At 43.9% G+C, this 19,084-nt stretch overlaps 1 protein-coding gene across 2 annotated transcripts in view; it reads left to right on the top strand.

Annotated features, from left to right (window-relative positions):
* The window catches only part of SLC25A26 (solute carrier family 25 member 26), a 122,698-nt gene extending 108,650 nt beyond the window's left edge, over positions 1 to 14,048 (top strand). For both annotated transcript variants that reach the window (XM_033141263.1, XM_033141262.1), the window contains 3 exons: positions 1,662 to 1,726; positions 3,543 to 3,616; positions 13,215 to 14,048. In XM_033141263.1, coding sequence (XP_032997154.1) covers positions 1,662 to 1,726; positions 3,543 to 3,616; positions 13,215 to 13,311 — 236 coding nt within the window. In that variant the 3' untranslated portion in view covers positions 13,312 to 14,048. The remainder of the gene's footprint in view (positions 1 to 1,661; positions 1,727 to 3,542; positions 3,617 to 13,214) is intronic.
* The last annotated feature ends 5,036 nt before the right edge of the window (positions 14,049 to 19,084 follow it).

Genomic DNA, 19,084 nt, shown 5'->3' with positions numbered 1-19,084 from the left:
CACCGAGCACATTGGAGTTAACTCTTTATTAGCAAAAATAGGATCTGCACAGAAGAGCCAGGCCTAATGAGAACAGCAACTCATCTCCGGCAAGTCTTGCCTCCATGAAGCAGTTGCTGAGACTGAAGGTCCCTGCCTCCCCACAGCTGCCTAAGTCCCCTCCTCTCCAGGAGTTATCCCAAGCAATATGAGACACTAACTGCATGAAACTAACTTCTCCACACTCTTCATGCCCCTGCTGGTTCTGGGAGATCAGCGGGTTGGGGAGCTTGTGGCAGCAGGAGAGGGAGACACCTGTGCCTCTTCACCAGCCAGACTCATCTCTGCCTCTTGGTCTCCCTCCTCTCCTGCTTCTGCTTCTGCCTCTGGTTCTAGACTTCTCTCTGCCACAGACTCTCCCTGCTCACTAAACCCTGTTTACCCCTTCAGCTTCTGACACCTCCTCCTCCCAGGCTTCCCCCTCTTCTTCCTATGACCTCTCATTGTTGGCCCATCACCAATTCCCAGGCTCTGGGTCTTCTTCCCTTGGGGGTTCCCGAGCTGGTTCCTCCCACCATTCCTCTGCGTCCAACCAGTCTGTGGCAGATTGCTTGCCCATATGTTTGAGCTGAGTTCTAATGAAACACTGCTAGGACAGTCTTCAGATCCCTATAATTGCTGTGTGCTAACTACAGCGGTCAATGATGTGGTACCTTGTCCCCGGCTCATTGCGAAAATGTTTCTGCTATTTCCTGCTCCTTACTTAGCTGCTCTAATGATTGTCTCAGTCCATGAATGTACACATCTGGATGTCCGTGAATGGAGGAGGAACTGAGGAAGCAGACCTGCTCCATCAGCTGATTAGGGAGAGACAGAGTCGGGGTTGTGAACTTCTAGTTGGTACCTTGTGCCTTCTAAACCTGGGGCCATAGCTCTATGGTAGAGCACATGGTTTTCATGCAGAAAGTCCCAGATTCAATCACTGGAATCTGCAGATCAGGTAGCAGGTGATGGAACAGCTTCTCCCCTGCCAGAAACCCTAGAGAGACACTGCCAGTCAGAGTAGACATCACTGGGATAGATGGGCAGATTAGTATACAGCAGCATCTGATGGGTTGTAGCCAACCAAGTTCTGCTCAGAGTAGACCCTCTGAAATTCATAGATCTAAGTTAATAATTTCCATTAATTTCAATGTTTCTACTCTGAGTAGGATTAACACGGGATTTAGCCATATGTTTTCAAGTGACAGCTCTAGAGTCCTGTCCCTGGGAGTACTGGGCAAAAATAAATTGAAATCAGAAATCAGCTTGAAGGAGAGCACTGTCTGCACGTGGTAACACTGATTTCATGGATGCTTTAGCTGAGATTCCTGCATTGCAGGGGGTTGGACTAGATGATCCTTGGGGTCCCTTTGAACACTACAATTCTACGATTCTTTGTGGGCTCCAAAGAAAGGAGTCTGAACAAAATGTTTTTAAAATATATGTGTTGCATTGATGACCCCACAATCCAACAAGTCTCTGGCTTCAGACAACCTATGCCCAGATTCTGAAGTGAGAAACAAGCTGTAAGCATTAATAATGAAGTGGTTTTGGCAGAAGCTGTGGGAACTATGGGGCTGTGTAGCATGCATATTTAACAAACAAAGTCTTGCTTGTCTTCGGCATTTTTATACGCTCAGGTGGATTTGCAGCTGCAGTCACCACCCCTCTGGATGTAGCCAAGACAAGAATTATGCTGGCAAAGGTAAGAGCTCGGAGAACAGTGTGAGGCTGATTGACAGGTTTGCAGGTTAATAGCACTGGGGGTTTGCGTAGTAGCAACAAAATCGAACCCAGCACCTTCTAATGGTTTCTTTTCTTCTATTTTAAGTTTGGGGTCTATGTCCCTCCAACTCTGGTGCCCCTTTTTCTGGCTTTCCCTGCCACCTCTCGTTTCTTTTCCCACTCAGCTACTGCTGCTGCTGCTCCCCAAAGGGCTTCCCCAGTTGGTGCTTATTAATTGATCTATTAATTTAGATTTATAGGCTTGGCTCGTTCCTGTAACTCGGGGCTGGCAGCCGCTTTCCCTAATCCCAATTATCCTTGAGTCAATACACCGAGGTGGACCAGTGTTATTCCTGTTTTTCAAGTGAGAAACAGAGACTGGGTGATGGTGGCTTGCCCAAATCTGTGCTGCATTAGGCTGCGATTCAAGCCCAGATCTCTCCCAGGTCCTATCATGCCACTATGCCCATCTGAGCCTGACATTTTTTTTTTTTAGACTGAGTTGAGAAAAATAGCCTTAGCGCTGTGCTCCCACAGCACTTCATTCTAAGCAAGCCCCAGGATCTTGCACTTCAACAAAAGATAGACAAAGTGGATGTGTGCATTATTTGCTACTCTAATAAATGACTTCACCTGGAACCAGTGTGACATGCTGGTAAGAGTGTTGGTCTAGGACCAAGGAGACCTGGGTTCAAATCAACACTCAGCTATGACACTCAAGGACCAGTCAGCATCTCCTGACCTACCTCACAGGGTAAAATGGGGGGTGAGAGGTGGGGAGAACCTGTCGCGCTGAGGAAGGGAAAACTTAAACACGTTGCAGGGTTCCCCAAAAATAGACCAGATGATTAATAATAATAATAATAATAATAATAATAATAATAATAATAATAATTTTTTATTTGTACCCCGCCCATCTGGCCGGGTCTCCCCAGCCACTCTGGCAATTGTACTTCATCCAGCAGAGCTTTACTGCTACTGAAGGCAAATGAGCATAATGGTCACAAATCCAATACATACAGGATTGGCATAGTCCATAAAAAATCCAGTTGCAGCACTTACAATAAAACTTACAATACTTATAAGACTAAACCTTCACACTACATATGGAACAGAACAGAACACCAGAACAAAGAGACAGAAAGAAAAAGTAAGCTCAGGCTCCTTCTGGCCTTATTATAATAGTTAGCACAAGAAAGATAACACAACCAGTTTAAATCATCTGTACTCAGCTTCTCAGAAGAAATAACCCAAACAAGAACCTTCTGCCTGTTTCTTTCACATAGAAAGAAACCATCCAGAACACTCCTGAATTAAGCAGAAGCAGATCTCTACACGCCAGATCAATAACTTTCTGTACTAAGAAATGCAAACTGACAGAACCATGTACACCACCTAGAGCTTCTTGGAGGGAAGGTGGGACATATAAATGAAAAAATAAACAAGCAAGCTTGGGATCAGACCTTTTTCTTGGAAGAAGTACCTTGACTCGGAACTCTTAAATCCAGTCCTTCATGGATGTGTGGTGGTATGGAGAAGATGCCCACCCGCCAAATGCAGTTGAAGAGGAATGACTGCTTGGTGGCGTAAAAAGGAAACCAGCAGCCATTCCATATCTATGGAGCACAGTGGTAGTTCATGCGCCTTGCCTGCACAACTTCTCAATTTAATGGGCTGCAAAAGACCTTTGCCTGAGACTTTGGAGTAGAGGTAGACGGTGCCGTGCAAGACATCCCAGTGGTCTAACCTGATATGAGTCAGCTTTAAATGTTTATCTGTGTGCTTCTTCTATGCAGACCGGCTCCAGAACCGCAAGTGGGAATGTGTTGTCGGCTCTGCATCAAGTATGGAGGACCCAAGGGATATCTGGGTAAGGATGGATTGGGCACAGGGGAAATTCCTCACCATGTAGCATTTGAAAACGCTGCCTAGGAAGAAGAAGGTAGGTTTCACTTGTAACACCCAAGTGAATTACTGGGGGCCTTTATATTTTTCAACAGAAAGGCACTCCCCCCCCCTCTGTTTAATGTTTTCATCTGTGCTGCTTGGTGACAGATAAGTTGTAAGAGGAATGAGTGAAACTTAAATTAGTACTTTTCAAGCCAGATGGGCACTGAGTGTGTAGCAGGCACAGCACTACAGCAAAATGTGGGCAAACAAGAAAGATTCAGCTGTTTTTATTGTTCAACAATGTACACAAAGTAATAATAATAAAGAATACTTGATGAGAAGTAGGGGAGGAAGGAAGACCCAACAGATCGACAGAACAAATATTATGTGGCTACTATTTGTTTTGGAGAGGGTTACTTAAAAAATAAATAAATCAGTGTTTTGCAGTGGCCCAAAGTGTTTCCATGGGGTTGTGATCAGTAAAGCGGGGTATGGATTCAAATTCTAGCTTGGATTAGTGAGTTTATATTTAATAGGTTTAGTATAACAACATACTACAGTGGCTCCATAATCTTTACTTGTCATTTGCACCCTGTTTGTATATTTATATGTATTATGGTTTACTTGTAGGTTTAGTAGTTCAGGGGGTTAAAAGGAGAAGACCCTGAATAGCCTTTCTTTCCAGCTGCCTCCTTTCTTTCAATCAGTAATCACCCTCTGCTTTGCAAAACTTACTGAATAATAACAGTCTTTTCTTTCTATCCTCTCTGCCAGAGAATAAGTAATGGGGTTGATATTAGGCTTCACTCTAAAAACAAATAGAAAGCTGGGGAATAAAGAAGGAAATGCTAATAATCATTCTGGAGCGAGCCTGCTTGCGAGCTTCTGTGGAGGCAAACTTTGTTGAATTAGAAGAACCTCAGAGATTATCAAGTAGACTCCTCTGGACGGAGCCACGTTGCTCTTACAAACTTTTCATTTAAAAAGAAAGTTAGGGCCAAACTTCTGTGTAGCATTAATTGCATCATCATCGTCATCGTCATTATTATTATTTATTGAATTTATATACCCGGAGGTCTCAGGGCGGTTCACATTAAAAGATCACAGTATATAAAATAAAAAATAAAAGCAATAACCCCCCCCCCAAAAGCCACATTTTAAAAGGGATGGGTTCAACCAAAGGCCTGGTTAAAAAGGAATGTTTTTGCCTGGTGCCTAAAGGTGTATAGGAAGGTGTAAAGGAAAGAGACTCTTGAGAGTCCCATGGACTGCAAAAAAAACAAAAAAAACTTATCCATCCTTAAAGAAATCAGCCCTGAGTGCGCACTGGAAGGACAGATCCTGAAGTTGAGGCTCCAGTACTTTGGCCACCTCATGAGAAGAGAAGACTCCCTGGAAAAGACCCTGATGTTGGGAAAGATGGAGGGCACAAGGAGAAGGGGACGACAGAGGATGAGATGGTTGGACAGTGTTCTCGAAGCGACTAGCCTGAGTTTGGCCAAACTGCGGAAGACAGTAAAAGATAAGCATGCCTGGTGTGCTCTGGTTCCTGGGGTCACGAAGAGTCAGACATGACTGAACGACTGAACAACAAACAACAACAAAAAGGTGTATAATGAAGGTGCCAGGCGAACTTCCCTGGGGAGAGTATTCCACAGATGGGAAAGCACTGCAGAAAAGGCCCGTTCTTGTGTTGCCACCCTCTGGACCTCTCGAGGAGGCAGCACATGAAGGAGGGCCTCAGAAGATGATCTCAGGGTCCCAGGAAGTTAATATGGAAAGAGGCGGTCCTTGAGGTATTGCGATCCTGAGCCATTCACTCATTCATGCAATTACAGTCATGCCTCGTGTTGCGTATGCTCCGTGTTGCATACGTTCGGGTTACCACCTCTGCGACCCGGAAGTCCTCCGCAGAGCACACACGATGCACAGAAGCATTCTATGCACTTTGTGCATGCGCAGAAGTGCAAAACCCCGCGAAATTCCGAATTTTCCTCTCTTTTTTTTGTTCGTTCGTGTTAAGTACACCCGGGTTACGTGGCGCAACCCGGAACGGATCATGTACATAACACGGGGTACCACTGTAATGAGTGCACACTTCGTTGTTATGTCAACATGAACTTTGCAGAAGGCCGAGCCGCCTTAGGACCATGGATGGTGGGGCACATGCTGCCATGGTCCTCAGAAAAACCACACCTCTGCAAGATTCTACACTTAGGCAGGAATAACCAGCTGCTGAAATATAATATGAGGGACACTGGCTTGCTTGTAGTACATGTGAAAAGGATCTAGTGGTCTTAGAGGACCACAAGCTTAACATGAGTCAACAGTGTGATGCAGCAGGGAAAAAAAGGCTAATGCTAATCTAGGCTGCATCAACAGACGTATAACGCCCTTCAGGGACCTTTGGAAGTTGCTGGCATTGTCGATGTGCGGCAGGCCACAGAGCAGCCACCTGAGCAAAGATGTGGCATCCATATTCACTGCCTGGGGCATTATATTCACTGCTCCCATTATATTCACTGCAAAATGCCATCCAAGGAGACCACCTGACGTCGTGGCTCTCTAGACTGGCTGTAGCACAGTAAGTAAGAAAGGTTGTAAGAATAGGCACACACAATTGCAGCTGAAAATTAAATTTCATTGATTCCTTCCATTGAAAGGCCCTAGACCTACAATCGCCCTCCGCTCTCGCTCTCTCTCTCTCTCTCTCTCTCTCTCTCTCTCTCTCTCTCTCTCTGTGTGTGTGTGTGTGTGTAGATATATGTCTCCAGAATTTATCTAAATTTGTATAGCCAGGAAAAGAATATATATAGCTCTGATTAATCTCTAGGCAGGGAGAAGTGACAAGCTGGGGCAGCATCAGGAAAAGTCTTGGAAAGGGTTGGAAATAAGAAAGACCAGTTCTGCCAGGCCTGCTGCCAATTGTAAATCTATTAATCAGAACAGTGAAAGTGTCAGGCTCTGTGCCTGCCTGAAACCAAGAATGGCAAATGCCTTATCTTGCGGATTGACACCTTATTAAAACCAGAAGGGCTCATTGGGCTTCCTGTTGGCGCCTCCACTGTGGGCCAGCAAATTAACATCCCCTCCTGTCTGGGGAGGGAGAAAGAGAACTAACAGCGGCAGATAGGTGTCTTGGCAGTGGTATAATAGGAGATTATAACAGGAGCTTAGAGGGGCATAAAGCAGACATACGCTTGTGCTGGTTTTCTTCTTCCAAATGAGAGGCTGCTCCCCTGTCTCGTGCACATTGGCACTTCTCTGTGTCGTGCTCCAGGCTGCCTGCATTCTGCAGAGTCAGAAATCCGATGTGGCCTTTTGGTATCCGGAGAGTCTCTTCTTCCAGTTTTAGAGCACTCATGGTTTTGGATATCAGATTGAGAATGTATGGGTAGTATTTAGTTGTGAGGTTGCAGCTTACGAGACAGGCTTCAAGTTACATGTCCTGCAAAGCTTCTTGTACCTTTCAAAAACAACAACCAACAACCATGGAACGACATTTGCTGTGTTGCTGAGTTGTTGGAAACTGGAGCTGACTAGTGGACAATGGAGTTCCCTAGGGTGTTGTGGACTTTGTTCACTTTAGCTGGAGGATGTAGGAGTTGCCCAGGGTTGGAGGCAGAATACTGGTTGAGAGGGATAGTTAAGCAAATAAAAAAGGGAAATGGTTGCTGGTGTCCAGTGTTGTAGGCTGCAATCGGTAGGTGCATTCTTACAGTGAGAACCAGTGTGGTGTAGTGGTTAAGAGCGGTGAACTCGTAATCTGGTGAACCAGGTTCACTTCCCCACTCCTCCACATGCAGCTGCTGGGTGACCTTGGGCTAGTCACACTTCTCTGAAGTCTCTCAGGCTCACTCACCTCACAGAGTGTTTGTTGTGGGGGTGGAAGGGAAAAGGAGAATGTTAGCCGCTTTGAGACTCCTTAGGATAGTGATAAAGTGGGATATCAAATCCAAACTCTTCTTCTTTTTCTTCTTCTTACAAAACTGTGTGCCCATCCACACAGTGGCATAAATTGTGGTCTACACATGCTTGGAGGTTCCTTAAACTGCTTTCTCGACTCAGCAGGGTATTCAAAGAGACTTGCTCTTGGGAAATGCTGTTGGAGAAGTAGCCCCAAGCAGACTCCTGTGGATCACATCTATAGTGTCAGCATCTGGCACTCAGATGCATCTTTTCACACTTCCGTTTTGAGACTGGGGCACCCACCCAAACCAAGAAGTGTGACTCAAGCATTTCTGTAGTGAGAGCATTGCCATTAAAGTACTGGAGACAAGCATGAGAATGATTTTCAACCTATGATATGACATAAACCTGGGTGGGTGGATAAAGATCTGTCAACACATTTTAGTGTCTGAGGGAGCAACACCCAAGCACCCAAACGCCCAGACTTTTAGATATGATTTCAGAAGGCCTTCTTTCCCAAGTGAGCTTGCTTTCGGGTGGTAGCCTTAATAGATTTTCACGGTCTGCCATGGAATGAGGAGTGGGAAGTGGTCTCACAGAAAACGATTTGCAAATGACAGTGGTCTGCTGCATCTCATATCAACAAGCACAAAAACCTGCCATTGGGAAAATCTAGACGTGGCCTTAGTGTTAGGTTTGGGGCAGAAATTCATCTGGTTTATATTTTTGTGTGAACCTGCGTAATTTTCGTTTCCTAAAACAATGCAGAAACCAAAAGACAGTGACTTTGCAAAATTCACACATCTCCGAATATTGTGACCCAATTCTCCAACTAAAAAGTGTGCAAAAAATAAAATAAAAAGATTGCATAGGTAAATGAAAATAAAATTCAAAGCTTATATTATAATAGAGGATCTTACTTGTAAAAATGAATACATGAATGCATATATTAAGAGAAATTGGCATGAAAATACGTACTGTCTTTCATTTGGAAAGAAAATTTTGCAAATTGATGTAAAAAATGAGTTTAGGGTTTGAAAAATGAGTACCTGAGGGAGATTGAAAATGACTGATTTGTCCATCTCTGCTTAAAATTCAGGTGCCACCCCTCTTAAAGTTATCCCTGTGTGGAAGATGGTCATGGTTAACCGATGACTGAATGAAACCAGGGTCTTTCTTTGCGATTTTGAGATTCATTGAGGCGTGCGGGTGGTTTAGTGTGTGGATAATGAAGTAATAATGTGCCATTCTTTTGTCAATGACATCATCTTTCACAAGGAGTAGGTGCCTGTTTGAGATGGTCTTTCCCAATTAAACTGCCTCAGCCTCCGAGGAGGATGACAGCATTTCTACAGGGAACAATGGTGTTCTACCACAATATCTGCCCATGGAATGCTCTGTCGGTACTTGCCTTGTTACAAATTACTTGGCTTTAAAGCTGTAATTATGGTAATAGACCGAATTGCTGTCTAGTGAAACCATAAAACATTTCCATCTGCCTGCCGCAGCCCCGAAGCAAAGATCATTACCACAGACAAGTGCAAGTGCAGGAAGGAGGTTAACTGAGCTCTGCATCTGACTTAGCAGTGGAGGAGAGAGAAAACTCACCAATATCCCTTCGTGAGTTGGCACCAGGTCTCCAAAGACCCACAGAACTTATCAAGGGGCTTTGGTCTTTACAGACAAGTCTCCTTGCTCGCTAAAATCTTTGTTGTAGGAAGAATTCTAATCCAATAGGGATGTGTCATTTTCCTTGCTGAAAGGCTATTGGAAGAATTTAATCAGGTTAGAAAATCCAGGCTGATTTTTTTTTTTTAATTGAAGCGGGGAGAGCTGCGGTAACATTTGGCCTAAGTCTAGTGAGCAGAAGTTTTCTGCTAGGATTATGAGAACCTGGTTTCTTTAAAGGAGCATATTGAAGGCGTACAGTTGGGAAGAGGCAAAGATTACATATGTAATGGGGCAGTGAATGGCCTGTGCATAGGATTACTGGAGCAGCCTGGAGACATTAAAAAAAGAAAAAAGAACTATCCCCATATAGAATTATATCCTCTTTCAAAGGTGCATGAAATCCAGACCTACCTATCACCGTTTTCCAGAGTTGAATTTGCCTTCCATGAGCAGAAAACATGAGGCCGATGGGCAGTTGATTGGGAGATGGAGGACTTACACATGACCGCATTTCTTCCTGATGGTGGAACAGCCTCACACTACAGAATTTGCTGCAGGAACTCAACTCAGGAGATTTGGGGTGCACCCAAAGCTGTCTGTACACAAACTGAACAGACTTCTGCTGCTGCAACAGAGCTCCTTTCCCCCTGCCCCTTGCAGCCCCCCCCCTTGACTCTCAAAATCTGTTTTTTTTTGGGGGGGGGCGTCCAGTGTAGATTTTTGGTGGGTGTCAGACTGCAGTAGAGAGGAGAGGAACATTGTTTTTTCCTTGTGCAATGTTGTTTTTTGCCTGGGTAAATTGGGTATTTGTTAAAAAAAGACCTACATAGCCATAGAGGGTTTGTGGTGGTGGGAGGGTTGCTTCAAGAGTTTTAGGATGTATCAAAGTAATCCCATAGCCTCCTGTGACAACAGAACAGTATAGCAAGCACAAGAACATGTGATGAGCCTTGCTAAGTTAGACAATTGGCCCATCAAGTCTAGCATGACGCTTCTCACAGTGGCCAACCAAATACCTCTGGAAAGCTCTCACGCTGGCCATGAAGGCAACATTCCTTTTCCATTGTTGCCATCTAGCAGCTAGTAATCCTAGGTGTGCTGCCTCTGAACCTGCTTGTTCCCTGTAGCAGCTATGACTCATACCTATTGACAGTTCTATCCTCCATGAATTTGCCTAATCCCCCTTTAAAGCTGTCTAAGCCAGCAGTCCCCACTGTTATCTTGTGGGAACAAAGTCTCTGCCTCCATTGTGTGATGTGTACGGAAGTACTTCCTTTTCTCTGCGTTATATCTCCTGTCCATCAGTGTCCCTGGATTACCTGAACTTCAGTATCCTGGGCATCAGAGAAAAGCTCCCAGCTCCATCCACTTTCTCCACGCCAGAGCCCAAGGACAGACTTGAGTGGGCTAGGGCAGATTTCAGATCCTCACAAAACCACGAAGCTCGTTTAGGGCATCTTTGAACCGGACACACACTCTCTCAGCTTCACCCACCTCGCAGAGTTGTTAGGATCATTGAGTTGGAAAGGGATCCTGAGGGCCTTATGTTTACATATGGCCTCTTCTCTTCTCTCTCTCCCTCTTCCTTCCAGCCACCTTTATCCCGCACTGAAACACCTTGAATCCAGCAGCCTTTCCTGATGGGAAGAGGTCTCCAGCCCACTGCTCTCTTCCAGGGTTGCTTCCCGATTAGTTTATTGCAGAATCATTGCTACACTAGCAAATAAATCTGCACAATGTCATTATTATAATAGTATTGACAGCATACTATTCTAATTTTATTTTATTCCTACTTATAAGTAATAGCAATATTCTTATAAATGCTAGTCTTATTTATTTGTTGATGTTTAATCCACATTTCCTCTCAGCTCTGCAATATCGTTTCTGAAATGGATTTCAACGTTTAACCTGTGCGTTCAAAGCGAGGTCAAGGATGGCTGATTGCTTTTTAAGGCGCTGGGAATGCGGGTCTTGCACCTCCCACATTCCCTTACAACATATGTAAAGGAATGAATGCCACTGAACATGTACAGAGTGTACAATTAATTAATTAATTGGTGTCATTGTGTCCTTGCTGAACAGCACTTGGCACTTGCAGAAAGACAGAATGTCTTTGATGGTGAGAGAGAAAGTTGAATCCCCAGCACCTCTCATGTAGAAACTTAGTCACCCTGCATAATCAGTTATTGAATTCATGCATTTTTAAGAGAATGCATAGACACACCCATCCTCCGCATTTAAATTTGACACATATAGCAAAGCTTTTAAAAGTCAGGAAGCACCTGCTGCTTATTGCCCAGCAGGTTTTGAACAGATACTCATTCAATCTCTCATAAACCAGAATGGGGGAAAAAAATTAATTATTTCAGCCAAAGAGGACTTTTCATTTGAGCCAGGATCCACCACCAGAGCTTAACGTGAGAATCTATTTTTAGTGCCGCCAGCTCATTCCAGGAAATATATTGCTGATCATATAAAGGATTGCCTTACGTCACTCCGTGGGTCACAACCAGCCAACATGTGCTTGGAATTAGGGAGAACCTCTTCCGTATGTCAAAGGGGTAGGGTGTGAGTCAGTGTTATATAGCCTGACAGATCCCCGCACTTTTTTCCCCTTTACATTTTTGGTGTTCTCGTTGGCAAATGGTTCATTCACAGGAAAGCTGGACCCAAATGAACTGGGCTGGAAGCAAACAGCCCCATTGTGTGGGAGGGGCTATGTTCTAAAATGACAAATCCCTTCCTGTCTGCCAGGTTGAATTTCTCCATCCCTCTTCCCCTAGATTAGGAAAGGACTGTGGCTTCCAGTCCACAATGCTACCACCTGCCCTTTGAACGAAGCCTTTACTAATGGCAGAGCTATACCTTTTAAATACATCACTAGCCTTTGTATCGGTTTCCAGACCAGCAGCTGTGTTAGTTTTGTGCAGCACCGAAAACAACAGAGCCCCATGGCACCTTAAAGACTGACAGATTTATTGTGGCATAAACCTTCATGGATTGGGGCACTTCAGCAGATGCAGATTCTTGGGTGGCAGATATATCTGCATGGGCATAAAGGGGGCGGAGAGAGATGTGAAAGTTGGGAGTAAAATAGCAATGAAATGCAATAAGTTAAGTCTGTTACTGTTTACTTGTTTAAAGTATTTACAATAATGTGCTTTGGCCGAAGACTGCAGGCCAAAGATGTGCACAGTCCCAATGAGAAAGTAAACAATAACAAATACAAATTTCAGTTACGTATAAAACCACCAGTAGTGACAAAAATAATAATAATGAATGATGCGTTGGCTGTGGTTTTAGGTGGCAACTATTGGTGATATGTGTTGTCCTTTCTCCTTCCCTTCTAGATTTGTTCAGTAGCAGATTGTCCCCAAATCTGGCCTTCCATCACTGCTTTCCCACTTTGTTGAGTTGGGTACCGTAGTCTGATAAATGCCTGATTGAAATCCTTAAGTTGTGAAGCTACATCCAACAGATCAGTGCCGGATTTACGTATAAGCTAAACAAGCTGTAGCTTAGGGCCCCTCTCTATTGGGGACCCCCCAAAAAATTTAAAGGGGAAAAAACCCCTGGATGTACATTTCCAAAATATAAGATAAAAATGAAATCTACATACAGCAACAGTGGTTTGTGTTGTGTAGGCTCCTATGATGTAAGTCATGGGCCCTGCCTGCTCCCTAAAATATCACTGGTTTGCTCATTTCTAGATATAGGATGCCTACATTCTGCATGGACTGGTTGCAGGGCAACATGTGCAAATGGCTTTAGATACCTATTAGGTCCATAAATTACCATATAGCATATATTCAACACAAAAAACAGCGACAATTTGTTGTTGACAAAGGACAGCTGGGCATATAAGGGGCCCCATGACCTTTAGTAGCTTAGGGCCTCATCAAACCTAAATCCGGCCCTGCAACAGATCCAAACATATGTGGTTGTATGCATCTTGATAAGAGACTTAAAATAATCTTTGCTTCTCTCTCTCCTTTCAGGTTGTTTGCAGGCGTTGTCCCTCGAATATCTGCCATCAGTCTTGGAGGCTTTATCTTCCTGGGGATGTATGACAAGATACGCCGTTTGCTCTTGTGAATTGGCTCTGGGACTCAGAAAGGAACAGCTGAGGTGCTGCTCTCTCCCCCCCCCCTGCTTCTCCTAAGGGGGAAAAATGCACATTTGTGAAGTTACTCATTTGCCTTCCCACAAGTTTATCTCCCCGCAGGCCCCAGGTTCTGCCTCCTGTGGTTCAGCAGCTGTTCAACAGCCTGGACTCTATTCTCACTATTATTTAAAAAAGAAAAGAAAAGAAAACCCTTAATTCCGTTTCCCTAGTATAAAATGTCCCTGTATGGAAACCCCTGTTTGAGTGGTGAGCTCATTGGAAGGAGCATGCCAAGAAAGGCAACTTTTGGGGGCAAACGACTCGTTTTATGGGCTCCAGCCTTGTGCCTGAAAGGCATTATTATTAGAACTCATTTAGGGAAAATGATGTGCAAATGAGAAGAACATGGCCTGCACGGCATGGAAGGAATAAAAGGAGCACTCATTTGTTTTGTGAGTCCAGCATCACAGCATTTACGTTACCCCAGGCCTGCCATGCTCCAGAGGACAGAAGAAAAGAGGGCAGGCACAGGGATTTCTTTCCGTGTGTGTGTGTGTGTGTGGTTTGAACCCCATTTGGAAAGTTTAGACCACTGTTCCTACCTGCAGGTGCATAGCAAGCATTCTTGCTTGGATAAGCAAGGCTGCCTTTTTTAATTAGACTCAGATTTCTCCAGTAAAAGTACAATGTTGTATTATTTTACTGTCTAACAAGGTTGCCTATGAAAGTGGAACAATGCTCTTGGTTTTTCTACCCGCCTCCCACCTCACAAGCAGCACAGACTTGCAGAACGTGAAGAAGGGGAGGGGGATGACCAACAAAAAAGGGGGGGACAATGGGTACGGGTGCCGTTTACAGCCCCTTTCACTTGAGGAATAGTGCAGCAAGCAAAGCAAGAATTGGCGGGCCTGTCCTGGAGGGAGTGATGGGTTGCAGTCTGTGCCACTGGCCCTCAGGGTAACATAGTGAGTTGGGCTTCTGAATTTTGTACGCTGCTTGGTAACCACCTGTAAGAGCAGCTTGTGAAGCTGCTTACAGAAGAAAGCCGGGCATAAAGTTTGCTACCTGCCTGTCTCTGATGCCGTCCCTGAGAGATGCTCTCCGCTTTGCAGCCTAAGGCCATGCTTGGATGTAAATACACTGGGCGGGATTCACCCAATGAGCCCTGCCAGATGAGACCGGTCTGTGCAAAGGACTTCCAACTGCCCAAAGGGGCTTTCTCCCCTCTGTGCTGGGTGTCCGCGTGTCAGGAGAACTGCATGCTGGGGGATTGTACCCAGGGCCGGATTTAGGTTTGATGAGGCCCTAAGCTACTGAAGGTCATGGATCCCTTTATATGTCCAGCTGTCCTTTGTCAACAACAATTTGTCACTGTTTTTTGTGTTGACTAAATGCTATATGGTAATTTATGGGCCTAATAGGTATCTAAAGCCATTTGCACATGTTGCCCTGCAACCAGTCCATGCAGAATATAGGCACCCTATATATAGAAATGAGCAAACCAGAGATATTTCAGGGAGCAGGCTAGCAGGTGGGGCCCATTGCTTACATCGTAGGAGCCTACACAACACAAAACACTGTTGCTGTATGTAAGTTTTATTTTGTTTTTTTATCTTATATTTTGTAAATGTACTTCCAGTGTTTTTTTTTTCCTTTAATTTTTTTGGGGGCCCCCAAGAGAGTGGGGCCCTAAGCTATAGCTCAGGGACGTCCAACTCCCAACAGTCTGCAATCTACTCACAGTATAGAAAAACTGGCAGTGATCTACCCATTGTCGTAAAAAGACTGGCAGTGATCTACCCAAAGTTGTGGAGCTTTTTTTTAGGAAGCCAAAGTTGGTGGGGTTTTTTTTTGCTTTTTTGTAAGGAGATTGCTGAGGGGCCAGAGATCAACCAGGAACACCCTGTGATCTACCAGTAGATCACAATCTACCTGTTGGACATGCCTGCTATAGCTTGTTTAGCTTATACCTAAATCCGGCACTATCGTACCACTTGCCAATTGAAATGCTTGCTTGGGCAGAACATTCATCAGCGTGTCTCATTGAATTCTAGCCACTTACGGAAAAGCAAATAGAAATAGCGCAGATTGAAGGGCAAAATGTTCACCAGTTCTTTAAAGTTTAATATTTAAACAGTCTTGGCAGAGAATGGAAAGAAACCATTGAAGAATCATTTTTGTCACCTGCCCTTATCACAAAGCAATGATCTAGATAACATTTGTGGCATGTTCTACCCAGGCAGGAGATAATCTGAAGTTCCAGAGTTCCTGGGAGACACACCGCTTCCCCACATTATATAGATACTTAAGTTGGAGACATTAACTACTAATTAAGTTTTCTGGTAGACACAATATTGTGCCAATAATCTCGCTCAGCAAAGCAGGATCAGATTTTTAGATGGAACGTTCAAGAACTGCTTTGTTGGCTCAGAGTAAAAGCTTGTCTATTCCAGCTTTCCAACAGCCCTCTCTCTGTGTCTCCTGGAAAACATCCTGTTTTGTTCTCATCGTCTGATGCTTGGATTTACGCTGCCTCTCAAACATGGAGGTTCTAGTCGGCTCTCATGGGCAACAGCCATAGAACTCTTCTTCAGAGCCATGTAATTTTTAGAACCCTGTGACTTAAGCCATGTTGTCAACCTCCCCCAGCCACCCTTTGAATTATGTCTATTACAAATATGTTAAGTGAGCCTGTGTTGGATTTCAGTGATATCTACTGAGGGTTCAAGCATGCCTGGATACCAAAAATATGAAAGAAGAGCTCCTTTTTCTCCAATTTGCTTCATGCCCATTTGAAGCCATGGCTGCTAGTTATTTTCAGTCAAGCATTTCCTGACCTGTTCCCAGTTGGGTATGTGCTTTGTATGTCCTTTGTATCAACACAAGCCTGATATGAGTTTCTCTTGCCTTGTCACTAATGCTTTAAATGTGTTGCGTGTGCCTGCAAATTCTCCTTTTGCTCACAGTTCACATTTTTTACAAACCTTTATCTTGAGACACCCCCCTCATTACATAGCAGTTCTTCTGCAAAACAAAACAAACAAACAAAAACAAAAAACCAAAGCCAATAATTTAGCAGTTTCTTTTGAAAGTATTCCCAAATACTAGAGGGTGCTAGAACAATGTTTCTGATTGCTCTTCATAGCAAGTGAACATTCAGCCCAGTTTAAGAGCTAACATGTCATGGTCTGGAAGCCAAAGTAGGCTTTGTAGGGTGGCTTAGAATAAGTGTTGGATCTTTCATGGAAGAGGCTGAAGGGGAAGCTCCAAGCTGGGAGCGAACTGGTGAAGAAGGTACAGTAGAACCTTGGTTGTTGAACATAATCTGTTCCGGAAGACCGTTCAACTTCTGAAACATTCGACAACCGAGGCGCAATGGGTGGTTGGCAGTGTCAATGGAGAAAATGGAGAAATGATCCTCGGAAGGCATTTGACTTCCGAGGCGCGTTCAAAAACAGAAGCATTCACTTCTGGGTTTTTGGCGTTCGGCTTCCAAGATGCTCGAAAATTGAGATTCCACTTTCATATGGTGAGAGAGAATGAGAGAAAGCTGAGTAGGGCATGCCACATAACACTATTGATGGTGGCAAAATTGCCCTATGGTGACAGAAAGAGGTGTTAGCAGAACCACCTAAAAACTTATCAATGATAATGAAAGTACAACCCTCTGCCTATTTGCTCTTAAGCAAGTTCCACTTTGGCTCAGTGGGACTTGTTCTCTGGTTAATTGTGTTTAGGATGGACTGCATGTTAAAGAGGAGTCTTGCAAATTCCACTCACATAGCAATGTGGCATTTTCTCTTAACCCCACCCACCCAACAATAATCACAGACCCTAATCTAAACAAAAACTATTGATATTATAAATGGGCGTTTATTAAAGTCACTTCAATGCCATTTGTTAGGACACTTCCAATATTTTTACAATGTACTTTGTCAATGTACAACATTGTACTAAAATTTTCTAATAAATAAATAACTTTGTACACAAAAGTAATACTTCCTCTTTCACAATGCCTCTCAGAAGCAGCAGATTCACATATTTAGTGGAAGTAACAATATTATTTAAACAGGTAACAGTATGCAAAAATACAATATTTGTCAAAATGTCAGCGTGGCAAGTGTGCTTTGCATTTCCGATGATACCTCTCTCCCCCCCCCCCCCATGCATCTCTCTATCAACTTAGCCTTTATCAGTCTACCTCTTCTTAGAAAACATATAACCTATTCCCTTTCTGTACCACCAAGAGGGAAAATGCAGTCTGATCCCCACCTCCATTGGCTACTCTTTTCCTTTTAAATTCACTGACTAGCTACAAGTTGGCACTTCACATAATTAGCCACCTACCAGAAAGTGCAAGTGAATCTACCAGCAGGAAGTGATAGAGACAGGTAGCTGGCTAAGTTATGCATTGCTTCAAAACGGCCAGCTTCAGATAAAAAAAGCAGATGGCAAAACTCGTCTCGAGTCTCTTGTTTTTGTTACCTTTCTCCTTACACTCCTGGGTTCTGGGGGTCCTTGCTTGACAAAACCCATCATCTCCTCCAGATGGGTTGGGTGGAAAGTAGGACCTCTTTTATTGGAGGTGCAAAATAGCCAGATGTTTGCAGGCACTACCCAGGCTTTAAGAGAGCAGTGTGTGCGTTTCACTGGCTTTTCCATTTCGTGGAAAGCCCACAACACGCACAAACCTATATATAGTAAAATACCCACAGAAGCTAGGTCACAAACATCTAGTTGCTTCCTCTGGGGCTGCAGTAGAATAGGGTAACCTAAGTAGAATGAAGCAACGTTAACACAGGGGTGAGGAGCAACTTGCATGTTAATCTGGCCTTGCAACGCCACCTTCAATGGTATTTGTTGTTGAAAGATGCTGGTGAAAGAAAATAATGCAGTGCCTTCGTTAGAACGGTGAACAATCTGAGCAAGGAAACACCGGAACCAATCCAAAGACTCTGTATGTTTAGAGCTAGCTGAAGCCCACACTTGTCTCCTGCCCCATAGGCAGAATTGGGCCCAGAATCCTTACGTAAGCGCCTACAATAATCTAAATGTTCTTGCTTCCCACGTTTGCTCCTCTGAAACTGGCCTTCAAGTCATGGCTACGAATAATAAAAAAGAGAAAACACAAAATGTCATTCTGCCCCTCTCCATCTTAAGTCACAACCTAAATGTAACTTTATATTAGCAGAGCCTGAACTACAGAACTTGGGGGTGGAGAGGAGACATTTTATTCACCTAGGTGAATAAGCATCAGGAGAAGCAGCAGCACTTCTACAGACAAAAAGAACGCTCTCTATATTTAAGTTTTGAGTAGAACTTTTTCCTGCGTGTTCACATTGTTTTTTATGTTTACTTTTTAATAGTGCTTTAGGTAAATGACAGCTCTCAAAGCAGTGTTAATTTAAAAATGAAAGCAGTAGCCTAGTGCGGTTGCATCCTTTAAAAAAAAAAAAGCCCTGGAGGAGCTTAAAAAAGACCATACAAAATTCAGAGAAGTTTCTTCAAAAGCAGAAAGAGCAACTAACTAAATCTAGATTCAAAGCCAGAATCCAGAAAAAGAAAACTGGGTCTTTGTGTGCAAATGGATTATTCTGCGTGTCAGATTACTGCGTAAGAAAGCAACCAGGCCTTTTGAAATATCCATAGACAGTGCTAAAATGCCAGAAGGGAAAAAAAAATAGCAGCTTTCAGAGCAAAATATGGTCTGCCAACCACTCCTCTTCTTCCTTATGCTTGTTTTAATGCTGTTCCACTAGTGCA

Source organism: Lacerta agilis, chromosome 2 (genome assembly GCF_009819535.1).
Source record: "Lacerta agilis isolate rLacAgi1 chromosome 2, rLacAgi1.pri, whole genome shotgun sequence".
Classification (NCBI taxonomy): Eukaryota; Metazoa; Chordata; class Lepidosauria; order Squamata; family Lacertidae; genus Lacerta; species Lacerta agilis.
The sequence above is the reverse complement of the archived record's forward strand: the minus strand, read 5'-3'. Positions and strand labels throughout refer to the sequence as shown.